The sequence below is a fragment of the Triticum urartu genome, chromosome 2A, assembly GCF_056163025.1.
Source record: "Triticum urartu cultivar PI428250 chromosome 2A, HENAU_Tu73, whole genome shotgun sequence".
Taxonomy (NCBI): domain Eukaryota; kingdom Viridiplantae; phylum Streptophyta; class Magnoliopsida; order Poales; family Poaceae; genus Triticum; species Triticum urartu.
Window position 1 is genome coordinate 4,797,138 of NC_141874.1, and position 19,132 is coordinate 4,816,269.

Sequence of the window (19,132 nt, forward strand, 5' to 3'; positions counted from 1 at the left end):
GAATTTTTTGTTTTAACTGATTTTAAATTTTATCACGTAGTCTAACCGGTTTACATTAATATTATCTTTTGGATATTGACACAACTTTGAATGTGAATTCGATAACTATTTTTTTTCTAGTTGAACGTAACTCCTAGGGCTACTAATAATGCAACACCAAAGTGTTGACGCTCAAAAGTGGAACGTTTATAAAGAGTGGCTTGAAGGTATGTCAAGAGTAATTCAAACTTACTATTGAAAGTCACTATGAGATGGCTCTCTTCAAGAAGATCAAGATGAATATGAAGATGGTCTAAAATGGAGTTCGGATGCAAAAGTTATGACAACTTCAGAGATACTCATGTTGACACCAGATTAAAGAATGGCTTGAAACCCAATTAAGATGTCCTCATATGGAAATATGATCAACACAAATTGTCTTCATCTCGTCGAAACGGCCGATTTTGATATAAAAAACGTCCCAATCCGAGTTCATATGCAAAAGTTAGAGCTATCGGAGTGCGGCCCTGTCACGAGGCGAGATGTGGCGCGCCCCACCAGACATAGGTCTGATGGGTAGCGCGACCGAACAGGTGTTCTGCGTGACCGTTTTGGCCTGAATATGGCCTCAAATTGAAAAACGTTCAACATGAAAGTTGTTCATCTCGTCGAAACGGTCAAGATTGCTTTTGGGCTCGTTTCCATCCGAGATCGTTTACCACCACAAAAAGGACCCGCAAGGTGCAGCCAGTTTAAACCGAACAGTTTTGGAAAGTTCGGACAAAACCAATCCGAATTTGAGTTTTGGACGTGAATCCAAGCCTTTTCCTTGCACGGGAAGTCCAGCCGCCTCTTATATACCTAAGGGGTGACGGCCGATTGAACAACACACAATCGATCAATTCATCTACCACTTTTTATCTCTTATCTTTTCTCCTTAACCCTAGTTCTTCTTCTTCCTCGTTCTTCGTCTGTTCTTCTTCTTTGCAGGGCGGCGAACCTCAAGGCCCTAGGGGCGATCAGGTCGACCTAGGGCAGCCCATAGCCTCCGCGCATCCAGACGGGGTCCCTCCCGGGCATGCGGCGTTTCGGGTCTTCAAAAGCGCCCGCCGGATTGACTGCGTACCGCGCTTCCGGCCGGGTCTCCTTCGACGTGAGCTGCGGTGCATCACCCTCGGCGTTGAGGGTACACGGTGACGTGTTCGTGTGCGAACACACTTTTTGGCGACTCCGCTGGGGAAGAAGCTTTGAACGGTCTCCAGCCCATTATTGCTACAAAGAGATCGTCATCAAGTTGCTGCAATCTACAAAAGTAATATGAATACCCAATTCCCCTTTGTAGATGCAAATAATCCATATGTTGTTGCTGGATCACCTAATGAGCATAATGTATGGGCTAGCCCTAGTTTTATTAATCATGGATCTAATTATGCGCCAGGGGCGATGCAAATCAATCTTCATGCTTCAAATTCGTATGATTTTAGCAACGTACAACATATGTATCCAAACTCTCATGCATCGGCAGCCCCACAAATACATATGCCGAAGAACAACATGATGGGTTTGGTTAATCAATTTGAAACACCTCATGTTAAAATTTCCAATAGCATACAAGAAAGTGTTTCGCCTTTTTATTCATCGGCAACTAATTTGCAATATGTGAATCCAACCTTGCCGATGAATGGGAGAATTGGCCATGCTACTACTAGCTATTCGGCCAGTTACTCTCAACCATCATATGCTACACCTCATGTTAGTAATTTTTTAGCACCGTATGCAACTGTAGATGTTCGTAATTCGGCCCCGCATCTTCATGGTCATAGCCGAATAAGTGAAATTTTTACAGGAACACATGTGCGGTCATCAAATACTGTAGCATATAATGCATACTCTACGCAATTCAAGAATTTCAGCAACACTCACAAATCATTGCCGAAAGAATCTGAAAGTATTGCGGAGCAATCCCTTCCAGAAGTGGTTGTGGCTGCATTAAAAAAGAGGTTGGCACAAAACAAGAGAATTAGTGCGCTTTGCCTTGAACAATATGAAAAGGGGTTGTTTTCTGATTATGCTGCAATAAAGGCTAGTGTTTTACAGGAAGATGAAACATCATCAATTGATAGTATTGGTGAGAGAGCATATGGTTATATAGCAGTGCACACACCTCCACCTAGTACCGTAGCATATTATACACCCCCTACACAATTGCAAAATTTCGGCAACACTAACACTTCATTGCTGAAAGATCCTAAAAGCATTGGGGGGCAAACTAATCTAGAGCGGACTGAAATTGAGAGGGGAGTTAAAGCTTTGCGTGATAGGGTGCAAGTACTTCTCCAAGAGAAAATTGATAGGGAATTAGCTCAAAGAAAAGAATCCTTGCCAATTGATTTAACTGGTGAAAATAATGATGATTCGGAAACTAAAAGTTCTTCGGTTGAAAAAGCCGAATCAAGTAGTATATATTCCGAATCCATCAAATCTAAAGAGGCAAACATTGTTGAGAAAGGGCATGGAAACTATACCAAGACAGCCATACTTGATTTTTCTGAAGTTAATGGAACCTACTTCCTGCCCTATGAGTTTCGTGCCATAGAAATTGATGAGCTTCAAGAACAAGAACAAGTGGCCGTAGAAAGTTTGATGGACGAAGTTCTTCAAACTAATGTTGCACGAAATCAAGAGAAAGATGATGACAGGGCGCTGGGGAGCTATCCGAAGGCGGAGCAAGATATTCTTCAAGTCACACCACCATCATGCTCTCCCAACATATTTGAAGAGGTATGTCTAGCAATTAATTTACCTGTTTTCAGATTTGGTCATGACTTAGTTGTTGATGCATATATTAGAAAAATCTTCATAAGAAATATTGAGAGACCAATGAAGAAGGGTAATTTATCTGTTAGCAATCAGATTGTCACAAAGCATATCGATCAACATATTGCACCATTCAGAAAGACCGATTGCGAAAAATTATTGCAGCCAAGGCTTTCCCCATTGCTTTATCTAAAGCTCATATCTAATTGGTAGCTCTGCTTATTTCTTACTTGGCTTACACTTGGTCTCAATTGAGACATGTATGTTCTAGCTATTTTTGTTTCAGAAATTTAAAGCAAGGTTAAAATCTTCTGAGCAAACCGATGCCAGTATAGTTTCTTATCCAAAGACATCGGAGATAGAGTGCAAAACACAATGCATAGCCGAATGGGGTGATGCAAAATCTGAACCATTCGTTTGCTTAACTCCAAAGCCGTTCTCACAACACGATCAGCTAGAAAACAAGAAGTATACCTTCAATTCAAGCATGTGCGATCAAATATTTGATTTGTTGCTGAAAAATAATTACATTACAATTCTTGATCACCATGTTAAGCCATCAATCCAAGGATGAATGTATTGTAAGTTGCATGATTCGTCCAAGCATAATTTTGAGGATTGCAACATGTTTCGTCAAATAGTTAGATTGGCCATTGAAAAAGGACGATTGAAGTTTGTTGAAATACCAAGAGATGACCAGTCTATTCCGATTGGTCCCGATGGCAAAAAGTTTTTGCATCGGCTGCTTCAAGCCGATCCATTTAAAGAGAAGGTAAAAACTGCAGGTGATGGGATCAAGCTTTCAAGTAAAGAAGTTGTTGATGAGCATAATGAACATAATCTTAAGGGCGAGAATTCCATCGAAGCTACAATGGAGACGCCAAGGACTGGGGGGCACCAAGAAAATCCAATGATCGATGAAAGCAAACCAAAAGAAAACAAAGGCCGAAATAAGCACAAGTGTAAGAGATCAAAAATCACATTCGCCGAACTATTGGATAAATATCAAAAGAAGATTGAAGAGAAGAATGCTTATGGGCCAAATCATGTAGAGAAACCAAGATCATCCCCAAGGCGCAAATATGAGGATCGGTATTGGCAAAGTGAGAATTTTAATGCAACATATTCATATCCTTATTTTGGGCCGCCAATGCCAATGCCGTGGATGCCTCCCTATGCTCATATAGATCCATATTCCTCATGGGACAGGTATGATACAAGGGCACATTCTCCATCTTATTTTAGACCATCTCACCAATATTATGCAGCTCCAAGAAGATCAACATTTGAACAATCACATGTTAAAGACTGTTTCAATCATAAGGAATTGGTGCAGAGCTCAAGGAAGAAGAAAGAGGTGGTCAAGCAAGTTTACCGTGTTAAAAGAGATGGTCGTAAGAGTGCAACTTCAGATTTGATCTCAAATGAAAAAGAGCCAATTAATGTGTTGACATTGGCTACTAAAGACAATGAGACAAAGCAACCAATTATTGAGAGTCGAAGTGCCAAATCTGAAGAAAAGAAGTTGAGAGTGCACAAGGCCAAAAAGGAATTTCCATTGGTCAAAACAGAATCACAGCCGAGATGCATGCTCAGCTTATCGTATTGGCAAAAGAAGAAATTACAAAAACTTAGTGCACAAGAACTTGAAGAAAGGAACATGGCATGGGTTCCCAAAGGAAGTGCTCAAAATAAGAATTATGTGCAAGCTTCCATTATGAGAAGTGCGGCAAAGGTGAAGAAGGAAAGGAGTGAAAACTATGAAGGACCAAGTCGAAGGTTTCAACATCTTTGGTCTACACATTATCCATATTCTTCAACTATGCCATTAACGCCTATGCCATGGAATTTGTCATCAGGTATGATTGGTAACCCTCAATGGGCTTATTTTAATACATGGATGCAATATAATTTCTTACGTCATGAAAGGGTATTACCAAGTCACTATACATTTGATTAGCTACAAGTTTGTTGTTGATCCAAAGGGCCGAAATACTTGATTTGTCATTTCATTTGTTTATTTCGGCTGTATGTGTTTTGAATGAAGTTTACATGGTAATGGCCGATATTTATCTATCGTCCTAAGAGTATGTCAATACATGGCCGGTGTAGTATTCTAACATCGTCCTTAGTTCGATTGGAGAGCGAGACAAGGTAGGTGCTCATGGAAATTTATATGTATGCCTATATTATGATTGAATGGAGTTGGGACATAGTGACCGATGTCATTGAATATATGCTGCATAGACCAATTCATAGTTGCAGAATTGGCTAGTGGGCTTATACTTTGTTTGGATATGATTTGGCTTATGCATCTCTGAGATCTATAAGAGGCCAAATCATAACTGATTTTATTACTAAACATCGGATTAATGACATGCATAATGTTGATATTAGCCTTGTCTTTCTAGTACTATGGAGATTATGTTTTGATGGTTCAATTCGTAGCAATGGCCAAAGTGTTGGTGTTGTTTATATATTTCTTTATGGTACTGTTTTTTAAGCCCCATGCCTCTTAGAATATTTTTATGAACGATTAATGATAGCCGAATATGCATTGTTATTCGGATTGAGTCTTTTACTTTCTATAGGTGCTATACATACTGAGGCTTTCGGTGATTCATTATGAGTAGTGTAACAAATATTCAGGGTTTATCAATGTTTTGATGAATCACTCATAGTTTATCTTGGCGTATGTCTAGATGCAAAATTTACCTTGGTTTGCTTTAAAGTTGTTCATATATTTAGACATGACAATTCGAAAGAATTGGCATAGCAAACATCCGGCTACTATGTTAATCATGTTGTATTGCATTTCGCTCAATAGCCGATGCTTAGTCTCGTCAATATAGGTAAGGCCGAACCGAAGTCCATAGCTTCAGCCACTAATGAAATTTTTAAGCAGGCGAAAGTAAGGATTGGAGAAAGTATTGTTGATTATCTACAAAATCCTAGCAAAAGGGTGAACAATATGGTTTGGAGGATGACCTTGAGATACATATCTATGGTACTTTATCACCAGATTATTAATGAAGCTGAGAAGGTTTCACCCAAGTTTGCATCAGAAAGTTCACATAAGACATGGTCGATATATACTTATCGTCCTAAGGACATATAAATGGCTGATGGAGTGTTGATATCGTCCTTATAACAAACTTGGTACAAGTTATTTTTCGGCACGCTAGCTTTGCCGGAAAACAGGAGGGCATGTGTTGACGCTCAAAAGTGGCATGCTTATAAAGAGTGGCTTGAAGGTATGTCAAGAGTAATTCAAACTTCCATTGAAAGTCACTATGAGAAGGTTCTCTTCGAGAAGATCAAGATGAATATGAAGATGGTCTAAAATAGGGTTCGGATGCAAAAGTTATGACAACTTCAGAGATGCTCATGTCGACACCAGATTAAAGAATGGCTTGAAACCCAATTAAGATGTCCTCATATGGAAATATGATCAACACAAATTGTCTTCGTCTCATCAAAACGGCCGATTTTGATATAAAAACGTCCCAATCCGAGTTCGTATGCAAAAGTTAGAGCTATCGGAGTGCGGCCCTGTCACGAGGCGAGATGTGGCGCGCCCCACCAGACATAGGTTTGATGGGCAGCGCGAGCGAACAGGTGTTCTGCGTGACCGTTTTGGCCCAGAATATGGCCTCAAATCGAAAATGTTCAACATGAAAGTTGTTCGTCTTGTCAAAACGGTCAAGATTGCTTTTGGACTCGTTTCCATCCGAGATCGTTTACCACCACAAAAAGGACCTGCAAGGTGCAGCCAGTTTAAACCGAACAGTTTTAGAAAGTTCGGACAAAACCATCCGAATTTGAGTTTTGGACTTGAATCCAAGCCTTTTCCTTGCACGGGAAGTCCATCCGCCTCTTATATACCTAAGGGGTGACGGCCGATTGAACAACACACAATCGATCAATTCATTTACCATTTTTTATCTTTTATCTTTTCTCCTTAGCCCTAGTTCTTCTTCTTCCTCGTTCTTCGTCTGTTCTTCTTCTTTGCAGGGCGGCGAACCTCGAGGCCCTAGGGGCGATCAGGTCGACCTAGGGCAGCCCATAGCCGCCGCGCGTCCAGACGGGGTACCTCCCGGGCGTGCGGGGTTTCGAGTCTTCAAAAGCGCCCACCGGATTGCCTGCGTACCGCGCTTCCGGCCGGGTCTCCTTCGACGTGAGCTATGGTGCATCACCCTCGGCGTCGAGGGTACACGGTGATGTGTTCGTGTGCGAACACCCCCAGTGGAGTCACCAAAAAGTGTGTTCGCACACGAACACGTCACCGTGTACCCTCGGCTAAAATTCCATGTTGACGTGCAATTTTCATAAGTCTTAACACAATAGCACTCATTGGTACATACAAGTAATGAGCTAATGCTCACTACTATCTGTTTACAATTGCAATTTCAAATGAAAATGTGACTCATACTTAGATTATTATTTTATTAACACAAATATATATATATATATATGTTGCCATAATAAGAGGTGGATGAAAGAAAATCTAAATGCAGTAACGAATGAGATATATTAACTATAATGAAATCTTTGATGTCATGTTACACTATTTACCTCATGGAGCAAAGTGAAACTAGTGGTTCTTAATGTGTTGAAGAAAGATGAAGAGTATAGAAAAATAAAAGGTTAGGTTAACATGCAAACAAAGAATTGTCAAACTACGATAACTTATCTTAAGATTATTTTTGTGAATTGGCCTTCCAGATGGGATAAGAGCGCCGCTTTTGTTCTGCCGGAGTACTTGAAGAAGTTCTATATGGAGATGCTGAGGACATTTGAGAATATTGAGGCTGAAATGCCAGCCAATACGAACTACGATATAGCACACCTGAAAAAAGCGGTAACTTCATGTACCATTTTCTGTCTTGTAAAAAATAACATATAAATATATCTCTCTCTGTGTGTGTGTGTGTATGTGTGTATGGTTTTGCATCTCTCTCTCTCTCTCTCTCTCTCTCGTTAATTTTGGGATTACCTCTCTTTGTTTGCGTGTAGGTCCAAAATAACGTGACTGGTTACCTGGAAGAAGCGAAATGGTCACACAGGAACCACAAGCCAAGCTTTGTAGATCAGGTCAAGTTGGCTAGCCTGAACATCGGCGTGCCAACAATATGTGTGAGTATGATGGCTGGAATGAGTGATGCAATGATGAAGCCAGCACTCAAATGGGCCGCTAGTGTTCCGGATGTCATCATATTAGTCGGGAAGATTTCCCGTTTCATGAATGATATCGGTGCATTTGAGGTATATATATAATATTTCAAAATTAATTTTTGCTTGCATGTTACTTTTCACACATGTAAGAATGTCAAGTTCGAGCATATTGAGATATAATTTTGACCAACAATTTGAGTACTAAAATGTGATTTATTTGACAAAAAAATCATAGTATGGATTATACTTGGAATTATTTTACAACAATGTCAGTTTTGTGATGCTACCTTAACTTCATTGGTCTATTTTTTTTATAAATTTGTACACATCAAAATGTGTGGGCACCTATGGAAAAGGGGGCAGGGCTCAGTTACCAAGTTTGTACTATCATTGTGCGTGCATGGAAGATTATTAAATTGATACATACTTACATAAAGATGATTATTGATGTCATCATACAGCGTCGAAAATGCAAGGGGGATCTGGCAAGCACCGTAGAGTGTTACATCAATGAGTACAACGTGACAAGTGAAGTGGCCATTACCAAAATTGTTGCCCTGATAGAACAAGAATGGAAGACCCTGAACCAAGCTCGCTTTGAAAATCATCTTCTCCCTGCCTTTCAGCAGTTCATTAGCTTAGCGATTAGCACAACATTTTTCTATGGTAACAGAAATGATGTATACACGCACAGCGCACATATGCAGTGGACTATTGAGAGGCTCTTCCTGAAGAATATGTAGGCCTTGGCCAAATTCATCGTGTATTTGTTCCCTAGTTTTAACCATAAAAAGGTCAATGTTGATAAGCATGCATGTGATTCACTGATAATATGTAAAATGCTACAGTGAAAGAAAGTTGTACTGGGTCATTTTGTTACAGTGTGATAATTTTGGTTATAATTATATCTCTACTAAAATTTTATCTTATGTAAAGGACTAAACATATCTAGGTATGTTTTGAGTTCGTCAGAGAAATTATATAGTTGCACAATGTGTTGCATGTAGAACTAGTAACAGCAGTGGAGATTACATGATCACAGATTTAAACAAGTTTTCATTGACACTAGCAACTATAAGATTCTCAGCCAAGACTCATGCACATGGGTGGCCACAACTCAGATTTGATTTACATCACAATTTTATTTATTATAACAATTACATCCCGGCTTTTGGAAGAAGCTCTATGTGTTTTCCAGCTGTGTTGTTCTTTTAGACCACCTCAAAACCCATCTAACCATAATATCAATGTGGATACGAAATACCCCATCCTCTATTGTCCCTCTAATCCCTCACTCCTTTTGTACATTTATTGTACATAGGCCTCCTAGTTCTCTTATCTGGCAAGCAGCCATCTTCGCCATCAAAGCGCAGACGTTCTTCCACAACGAGGTCATGAATATGGTTATTGGTGCCATGGCTGCCAGGATGTGAACACGACCATTGCTGATGTGAATCATCATGTCTGATTTAACTGGGCACTACTTCCTTCCCATAACATCCTTTTTTACCCCAAAAAAATCCATTTTTTGTATATTGTGATGAATTATTAAAACACTTTTGACATGTTACATGATATTTTATTGCACTACTAAGGTAACTAATACGGAACATTTAAAATGAACTCGTGATAGTCGTGAGTTGTTCATATATATTAGCTGTACAATAGCTATGGAAACTTATATTTTCTTTCGCAGTTTATGTTCTCACCATTTTGCAGAACATACGTCGATCTAGTTTCAAAGATTGAAAGAGTTGTGCATATATCAAACTTGACTCATGGATAAGCTTGCTCATACTTTTTTACATAGAGGTACATGCAAATATTTGCATAGAGATATTATTTGACATAGCCAATGTCAGTCAAAATAATATGAAAAATAGTCTGATAGTCCAACAAGAGCTATACAAACATGTAAAGATGTACAAACTACAGAGCAACAAAAACATTCCGGTTCAATAAAGGTGCTCTACATAATTATTGCTATATACATTCCATGTGTATATCGAAATAGCTTTGGAGCGTGGGCATGGAATAGCTAGTAGCCGAAGGTCAAACTTCCTGCTTACGGTGATCCCAAATTTCTTAGACATGTTCAGTGACTCTTCAATTGGCTCATCGGGAATTAGCATCAGTCAAAGTCGTGGAGAAGATTTGCCAAGACAATCTCTACGGTGGCGATGTTGAACAGTGTCGAAAGAGGTGAGTTCAAAATGTGTTCCATAATAATCCACGTTGTTATTCTCAAACATCTCCAGCTTGAACGATCCCTCGCTCGCTCTCAGAGTCAATCGGCCCAAACCGGGTTATGTGCTCAACGAAAAAAAGGATTTTGTGAAATTGCCTGCAAAACCGCCTTGCGAGCGTTAGCGTCAGCGCCATCTCCCGATGGATATTTTTTGCGCATCTCCAATAGTACCTTGGCCCTATTTTCTTCTTCGTCTATTTGGGAATAATTTAGGATCTCGGGAAATTAGAAAAAAACAATAATGAAGATATTGGTGCCTTTAGGCATGTCATAGCCCATGATTTCACAGTCCTCACTTGTCTCTCTTGGGACGAGCAGTAGAGTAGGAGGATGCAACCTAAACACCTCCTTGATGACCGTAAGCATGTAGCACAGCTCACTGAGATCAGTACTCTTCATTACATATCGATCTTGGCCTGGCTCTTCCCGGATCTATAGATGTGCCTTAGCCATAGCGTCAGGGTTATTCTACAAACAACGACGTAGTAAAGGGAATGGCTAGTGGCCAGTTAACTAAAATTTCAATTTTGGTCATTCGATTCAGCCATAGGATGGAATACAGGTGGTGCAGATTGCTTCTCCAACCTCCAGACAACCTTCTTCTTCTTCCCCCAACCGCCGAACGTACCACTGACCGAACTGTCGGCCACCACCACCTGCGGCCAGCAGCGCTCCCGCTCAGCCTCACCGCCCCGCCCTTCCCTCAACCTCCTCCCACCGAAATGCTGCTGCCTCTGGCCATCCCTCTAGCCCCGGCGATGACCAGTTTTTTTCCGGCGAACTTACACCACAGCCGTGGTGCCACCCAACCTCCTCCCACCCTCCATCAACGAAAGATGATGGGGTAGCCTGCCAGCGAACTCCTTCTTTCACTCCGGCGAGCCAGCGGCTGCTTCTTCCTTCCCTCTGGCGCATGCTTCCTTCTAGCGAAAATCGAACAATCCAAATTGGACTTTCAGGCGACTGATGTTAAGCTATTATGAATGTAAAAAGACAAATAAAGAGTGGCCTGACAAGCAAGAATAACCATTCAAACAAGAACATACCCGATAGATCTCACATATTTATAATATCTATAGGAGTAGCGCGGCATCCATCTGTATTAATGGCCCTGCATCCACCCGTTATAATAACCCGACAAACCAGCAAAGGTATAGCTAAGACAATCTGGCCATTCTAAGCCATGTTGAGAATGATGTATAGGCCAATTTATAGCTAACACTTTAGAGCCTTAATTAATTCTTCGGTGTCCAACATCCTTCACGCATGTTCATACACTTGCATCATGGATAATGGATAAGCATGTGATCAGGGCCGGTCCTGACTTTTCCGAGGCCCGGGGCGAGCTTCAAAAGTGGGCCCCATGAAGAAAGACATTTCTTTTTGAAAGACATAGTCAATAATTTCATTCATACTGATATATATCACAAAAGTTTATCGGACTTCAAACAACTAACTAAACAACAGTACCAAGAATTCATTAGCAAATACGATCTCATAATACACCAGGGACATGGTACATTTTAGCAAACAACCAACAAAGCTTTTTAGGGTATACGTATACTGCAGGAAAGGAGGGGGGACAGCTGAATCGTTGGAGGAGAAAAGTAGAAATTGAACTAGCCAATTCCAAACGTGGCAGAAGCGTGGCAGTAACCTAGTAACAAAAATAGAATTTACTAGGACGAACACTTTGATTTATTTGTAGCTACTTTATCCTTGAAGAATTCAGGCTGTTTATTTTGAAAAACAAAGCTCATTTGTATACTTTGACATGGCACAATTATTATTTTCTTCTTCCTCTTCTATCACGAATTCACCTACCTCCATTGTTGACATGGTTAGATTTTAGGGTGACAAGTTGACAGCTATGCCCTTCTTTCGCATTGACATGACCGTCAACTCGACAAGTGGACCTAGCTAGAATTTGCTAGTGAGATTGACAAGTTTCATTTGCCATCCGTGTTGGACACAATAAAACTTGGACAAGTGTATTGGAACTAGAATTTTATTGAAAAAATGTCACACGTCTTGTATCCTACTGCATAAAGTTTTGCATGGATATAAATAGGGAACATCGCACATTATGGGGTAACAAAGCTACAAACATTAATATATGCCTCTGTATCCGGATTGATTAATTTAAAAATATCTTATTATTTATGTAAATAGCATATGCATTATTAATCTTAGATTCTTTTTATAGGTAGGAGCATGAGTTAATTGGTGGATTTACAAATGTTAAAGGGAATTATGAAAATGCATAACATTCATTTATGCGTATAATACTTTTTCCTATTGACAAAGTGTTTTTGAATGGTTAACAATATTAATTATTTTCATCATAATGTTTGAATAAGAAATGCCTAGCCTGCTCAAGTGCATGGTTTAAGGAATAGCTAACTTAACCACAACTATTACGGCATTAACAGATACATAATCATGTGTTCCAGTTTTCTTTACGCCAACAACTGCCAATCAGCCGAACTAGTAAAGCCTCTATCTCACCTCCGCCTATGATGTAGCGACTTTGTTGCCTGCTCCGACCCATTCCTGGCAAGTCCTCGCTGGCGACGCTCCGTCTCGGTTCGACACTCTGCGTACGGTGGAAATCGACTAATGCTGAAAAAACATTCATATGGCTCCTTATTAGCAAACACGGTACAACCAAGAGACTTTGGCCAGCTAATTAACTCTAGTTTTGATCTCTGTTCCTCAAAGCTCTAGGTGAGCACACAATGGCCGCTTCATGACAGTGAAGAACTCAACATGCAGCTGGAGATCGACGGCAAGCTCACCTTCTCCCTCCCTCCACCGGAACTCCCTCACGAGGTTGGCGGTGAAGTAGCTTAAGTGCAGCATCGCGACACCCCTGCCAGGGCATATCCTCCGACCACCACCGAAAGGCATCATTTTGATCGTGTTGTCGGTTCCTTCTGATGCACCTTTGGAGGCCAGGAACCGTTGTGGCTTGAACTCATCAGGGTTGTCCCACGCTGTGCTGTCTCGTGCTATAGCCGCCAGTGGGAAGTACACTTTGGTGCCCACCGGAATACGCTGGCCATTGTGAACCACATGGTCCTCTTCCATCACCTGCCTGAATGCAAAAGACGTCGGCGGATGCAGCCGGAGTGTCTTCATGACCACAGCGTGTAGGTACTCCAGCTCCCCAAGAACATTCTCGCTCACTTCGTCGGCGTCTGCATTCACGACGGCATCGTTCTCCCTCCGGACGGCCTCCTGTATGTCAGGGCGCTTCACTAAGTTGGCCATGATCCACTGCAGCGCTGAGGCTGTCGGTTCCAGCACCAACAAACTCGGAGCACATGCCCACGAGTTCACCGTCGGACAGCCTTCTTCGATGCCGCCTTGGGTCCTGATTGTGGTCGTCCGGCACCGCGAGGTCGATGAGCCTGTCCACATACACCGGCGTCTCGCTAGGTTGCCGGTGCCGGCCGCGACGGGAATCTATGAGCGGTAGGTACGTCTCCTCCTGCTGCTGTCGCAGGGCGGCTAGCTTCTTCCAACGATTACGATAAATGAACCTAGTCACTGCCGGGAGCTTCGCGTGCGCGAACACGCGCGCGGTAGCTAGGGACTTGACGAGGTCACTCTTAGCGTCGGCCATGACACGGACGTGGGTATTGTCGATGCCATCACCGAAACACATGGTGGCGATGAGCCCAAACATGGCGTATCGGATGCTCTCGGCCGCATGGACCACACCGTTTTTCCTCTGCTCGGCGAGGTCCGCGACGAGACCACAAAGTGCACCGCGGCGTGCCGACGCGTACCGGTGGAGCCGCGTCGGGTGAAGGACCTCCGATGTGAGGTTGTGACGAATGGTGCGCCGGTGCTCACCATAGGGAGCGTGTTTTGTATCTGCATATTTGTTTTAAGTTTTGCATATAGTGTAGATGGTCTAGAGTAGCTAGTCCGGTGTTGCTTCGACAAAGGCGTGCCGAGAAGGAGATATGCCGAACTGCCGTGCGATGCGGCGAGCACAGCGAGATGCCGACGGCAGTGCGAAGCTGCAGTGTTGCATGAGGCAGCAAAGTCGTGTGATGCGACAAGCGCATGGACCGCAAAGTGAACCGGCTGGCTGAATGGATTAGTTAGATGCATGCAAGTGGTTAGCCAGCTTCGTGGGTAAGTAGTGGCCGCATGGAGGTTGTTAGCTGGTCAAGGGGTGTGCATGTAGTTAGCTGTTGATTACTTTGCATGCATAAGTTAGTTAGCGCACAAGCTGTGAAGCCACCGATCGTGCCGATCCTGGAGCGATTCTAGGTGAGAGAGAGGGGGTCATGTGTGAGTACGTGACTTAGTGGCCTGGCTGTGTTTAGTGCCTGCGTGAGTCACTTTTGTATATATATATGTCATATTCAGTAATGAGAAGGGAGGCCGTGACCCGTGAGGGCTGAGGGAAAAGATGTAGTCTCTTGTTTCACCAAGGTGAAGAGCCTCCCGGCCGGCAAAGCTAGCGGCTGGTCTGCCTTGGCGTGTGTGTGTAGAGTTCCAACGTGTGTGTGTTCTTGAGAGAAGGACAAAGTGAGAAGAGAGAGTTGTGTAAGGCAGCTCGAGGCGGAAAAAGTGCGGCGTTGCGAGAAGGCGGCGCCAACAGAGCGGAGGTGATGTTCTGGTATTGACGGCGCGAGAGGATGGCGCTTGGAGAAATGGATGGTGGGCGGTTGGAGAAGGAGCCGTCGGCACTGCCGCGCACGAGAAGGCTATGCGCCGTCTCGTGGTCGGTGACGAAGATACTAGCGGGCTGCGGCTTCCACACCGTGGAGAGCTCTGGCGCTAGAACCGACTTGGCCCTCGTGAGGAGGGCCTTGATTGGCGATGCATGGTGGAGGAGGAAGAAGAGAAGAGCCAAGGGAAGCATAAGGAGGAGCAGGTCTGCCATGGCTTGATGGACTGAGCCGCGCCTGCCATATTTACGCACGCATGGGCATGGCACGGGGTAGTTGAGCTCCATTGATGCCATTTTAATGCTATCTGTTTAAAGTAGAAAATAAAGAACGAGATAGTTTGAATAAAAGATGATCTATCAGTCTTTATTGATGATAGAAGTGGGCTATTTATACCCAGGCGGAAGTACACATGGTGCTTGGCGGTCAAGTAAACACATAGTTACTTGAGAGCCAAGAAATTACATAGTTGCCTTGAGAGCCAAGGAAGTACATGGTTGCTTGAGAACCAAGCAACGTATCTAACAATTAACTTAATCCTAATTAGCTTAACTGTAATCAACTATTCTATTCTTAACACTCCCCCTTGTACAACGTCTCTTCTTTGGTATATCCATCATCTTGACAAATTCTTTGAATAATCTTGACTGTCTCCTCCAAAAACCCTGTGGGAAAAATATGAGGAGAATAATGCAGATATGTTGCTAAAAGTCCTTTAAACCCAGTGGGAAAAATAATAAGGAGAAAATGATGCAACATATAATGATTATTGTCTCTTGATAACTCATATGAGAAAAACCTTTCAAGAAGGAGAAAACTCATCGATGAGTTTAGAGAACAATTAATATGTCTTGAGTACTTTCCCTCAAAAAAAATGTCTTGAGTACTTTCTTTAAAAACCCCGATAGGGAAAATAGAAAGTATGAAGTATGATCTTTGATAAGATATTGCCTCACTAAAATCCATTATGAGAAGCTTTGATAGAAAACTCATAAGGGAAAAGAGTGTGATATGATATGCCATTGAAAACTCCTTTAAAACCCAGTGGAAAAAATATAAGGAGAAATGATATGACATATATAGGCACTTGTGTTTATATTGTTTCGTTAAAAACCTTTATGAGAAACCATTAGGGAAAACTCATGAAGGGAAGAAGAGTACAATATATGCAATCTTAGGATTGTTAATAGGTTATAGATTTGGGAAATTACTCCCCCTGAACTTTGCAAACCTGGAGAATGTGTAATACAAACTCCATTGATATGATCATGAAATTATGAATAACCTGTAAGATTTCCAAAGTATGTTGTTTGCATATTGTTTCCTCACTTTCTATAATTCGTGAGGATAAGTAATTTTCGAGCAATGTACTTTATGATATTGCTCTTCATATAACCTGTAGGTATTGAGTAACACAAGTGGTAGCGTCTTGATAAATCAAGTTATGTGATTCTGATGAATCTCAACCACATGATTTTGAGTGTGGTTAATCATTCTGCTAAGCCATGCATATTTTGCAATGCTTTTAGATAAAGCGATTATGTCAGAATGATAACTGGAAATAGCCGTTAAAGCCCATTTATATGACTTCCATATGAAGGCTATTCCAGCAAATTCAATCATTGATATGGTATTGTTGGGATCAAAGAAAGAGCCAATATCATTATATCATATCATGGCCATATCTTGTATTTCCTGATGGAAATATCCATGATTTATTGTGAGCTTGAGATATAAGCTGATATTTCCTATATCAACCATATACCTTTTGTTGGGGTTTACACTCTGAACAAAGATAGAAAATATAGTGCTAGGCCTGGCGTAGTTTGCAATTATATGAGTGCTTTGACATTAGTGAGATATAGAACTTCAGGTCCTGATATCACTTCATTAACACCCATTAACTACATGGATATTGTTATTTTTATTGCCAATGATATTTAGTATCGAAACATAATTCCACTCATACCAAGAGGGTATGTTACATCATAATTGATGTCGGGTCTCTGCGTGAACCCTTTGCTACAAGCCTCGCTTTCTCACCACCTCATTGACTTTGTCTATGAATGAGAAGTTTTTAGTATTTCGTACGGAAGATACTTATGAGGAGTAGGTATTACTGCGGTAAATACCACTCATTTGTTGAGCGAGTGCTATTCTTCATTACTTGCTTCATTTTATGTGAACCAATATGAGTGCAAGAGGCACTCTACCATGGCTTTTGGTTCTGGGCCCAAAAGGTTTTAGCAAATTGAGAAGAAATATATGTCGACAAATGTAGTCTTTAGTTTATATGATCCTGGTGGAATCATTGAAGTTTGTGGATAAAATATTTATTCCTTTTAACTCCTCGTGATTTTCTACAACAAATGGAGTCAAGGTGTTTCGATGTCCCGTCACCAAAATATTTATGCACATTTATGCCGGGCTTTGGATGATGAGCATCCAGTGAGGTGTCTTTCAATTTGATGTTGAATTACATTTACTGGTTGAGGATTTGATTTCCTCTGTTTCTGCGGAAGCATATGAGAACTTATATCTCGTCTTGTCAGATTTTCTCCCCCTCTTGCTCTCATTTGGGAAGAAGAGTGGTTTATCAGGTACCTCCACTTTTTCTGATACTTTACTGCAGGAATATAGAATTTAGTGACACGTTGTCATCCGTAAATGTATGTGGCAGATTTGCAATGTGTTGCAAATATATGATTCTCTAAACTTCTAGTTCATATTCTTTGAGTACGTGGATATAAGGATAGAATGTCAATAGCATTTCTAATTTATTTCTTGTCATTCTTTGTGGTACTTATCTCCCCCTAATGCCGGAAAATATCCTTATTGCTGATGCAATCAGCATACAGGCTATGAATAATTTTGATTGACGGATAAAAATTGTTATTCCTCACATAGATCCCTAATTTTTGCGAGTGCCCATTGATGTACGCTGGAGTGGTGATATCGGCATGTAACCGAATTATCGCAGATAAGAAATACTTTTTTGATTTCCACGTAGTAACTACAAGGGAAAGTAGTATGATATGCAGTTGGTATGATTTAGATCATACTTACGGTGTGTAAGGCCGTATGTGTGCAGCAAGAGGCTAGTAATTTTACAATTCTTTAAAAGTGGTCATGTAATTCATTTAACTCTCTTTGATAAGAAATTTAGCTAAACCATTTTGGGTATGTACATAAAGTACTTAATGCAAAAAAATGCTCATTGAATGAGTTCAACAACATTGTTCATTTGAATGGGTTTATAGATCCTGTTTTCAAGAGAATTTGCTCTTACTTTGATAAGTTGAGCAATTTTTTTAGTAAGATCATGCATTGTTGCGTGTGATAAGAGACACACTTAAAAACATTTTATGAATGTGTATATGAGTACCATGAAGTATCTAAATTACCCCAGATAATGGTTAAGCAATCCAGACATATCTTTTGAATGTGTTCAAGGAAGAATAAGTGTCATGCTTAGAATTTTAAGGTGAGAGTGCCTTAAAACTTATTTCCCCTATGGCACATGTGGTGCACATATAATCTGATGATCTGGGGAATATTTTTGCAATTTGTTAAGTTGTGACCAACCGAATTGTCAACAATTTTCTAATCATCCCCAAACCAGGATGGCTAAGGCTATCAAGCCTAATATTTAATTTATTAATACTTAGAAAATCATTGTGTATGCAACAATATTGAGTATGAATTGGAACATACATTCAACTTTATCGCATATTGTATCCAATGGATATGATATTGGACATTTTACTACATGTAGTAGTACAAGTATGGGCTAATAATATATTGGGACAGTTAGGAGATTACCTGAGGGTCTCCGATATTTTTGAGTGCAAATGTTTTCATCCTCCATTTTCCGCACTAGATTTTGTTCTCCTTCTGATGAAGATTCTGAGAACAATCCTTTACCAGAATTTTGTTGTTATTTGCAAATTTGCAAATTTATCCCATTTAACTTATTGGCCTTTTAAAATTTGTGGTGTCGTTTGACCATATGTTTGAGGGTTTGGTAATCATAGGTATGATGTTTGTATAACCACACATTTGACAAACTGGAGAATTTTCTTTGTGATCATTTGAAAACGATATATTCCCTATTAAGAGGTAATTTTGTCTTTTAGCCTACACTTTACTTTGAATTCCTCGTGGTTCATTTTTGAGACCACTGACTTGCATAGTATTCTCAGTACTAGCAAATATTTCAAAT

At 40.9% G+C, this 19,132-nt stretch overlaps 1 protein-coding gene and 1 pseudogene across 1 annotated transcript; one reads left to right on the forward strand and one right to left on the reverse strand.

Moving 5' to 3' along the window:
- The first annotated feature begins 4,638 nt into the window (after positions 1-4,638).
- Positions 4,639-8,714, forward strand: LOC125534670 (alpha-copaene synthase-like). Its single transcript, XM_048697831.2, has 4 exons — positions 4,639-4,655; positions 7,522-7,657; positions 7,813-8,061; positions 8,433-8,714. The coding sequence occupies exons 1-4, from the start codon at positions 4,639-4,641 to the stop codon at positions 8,712-8,714; spliced, it is 684 nt and encodes a 227-aa protein (XP_048553788.2).
- A 3,616-nt stretch (positions 8,715-12,330) lies between these two features.
- On the reverse strand, positions 12,331-15,125 carry LOC147982712 (cytochrome P450 89A2-like; annotated as a pseudogene).
- Positions 15,126-19,132: the final 4,007 nt, after the last annotated feature.

Excerpts from the sequence above, each read along its gene's own strand:
- LOC125534670 (XM_048697831.2), top strand. Across the intron at positions 7,658-7,812 it reads TAGCACACCTGAAAAAAGCG|GTCCAAAATAACGTGACTGG; the intron begins GTAACTTCATGT and ends GTTTGCGTGTAG. Across the intron at positions 8,062-8,432 it reads ATGATATCGGTGCATTTGAG|CGTCGAAAATGCAAGGGGGA; the intron begins GTATATATATAA and ends GTCATCATACAG.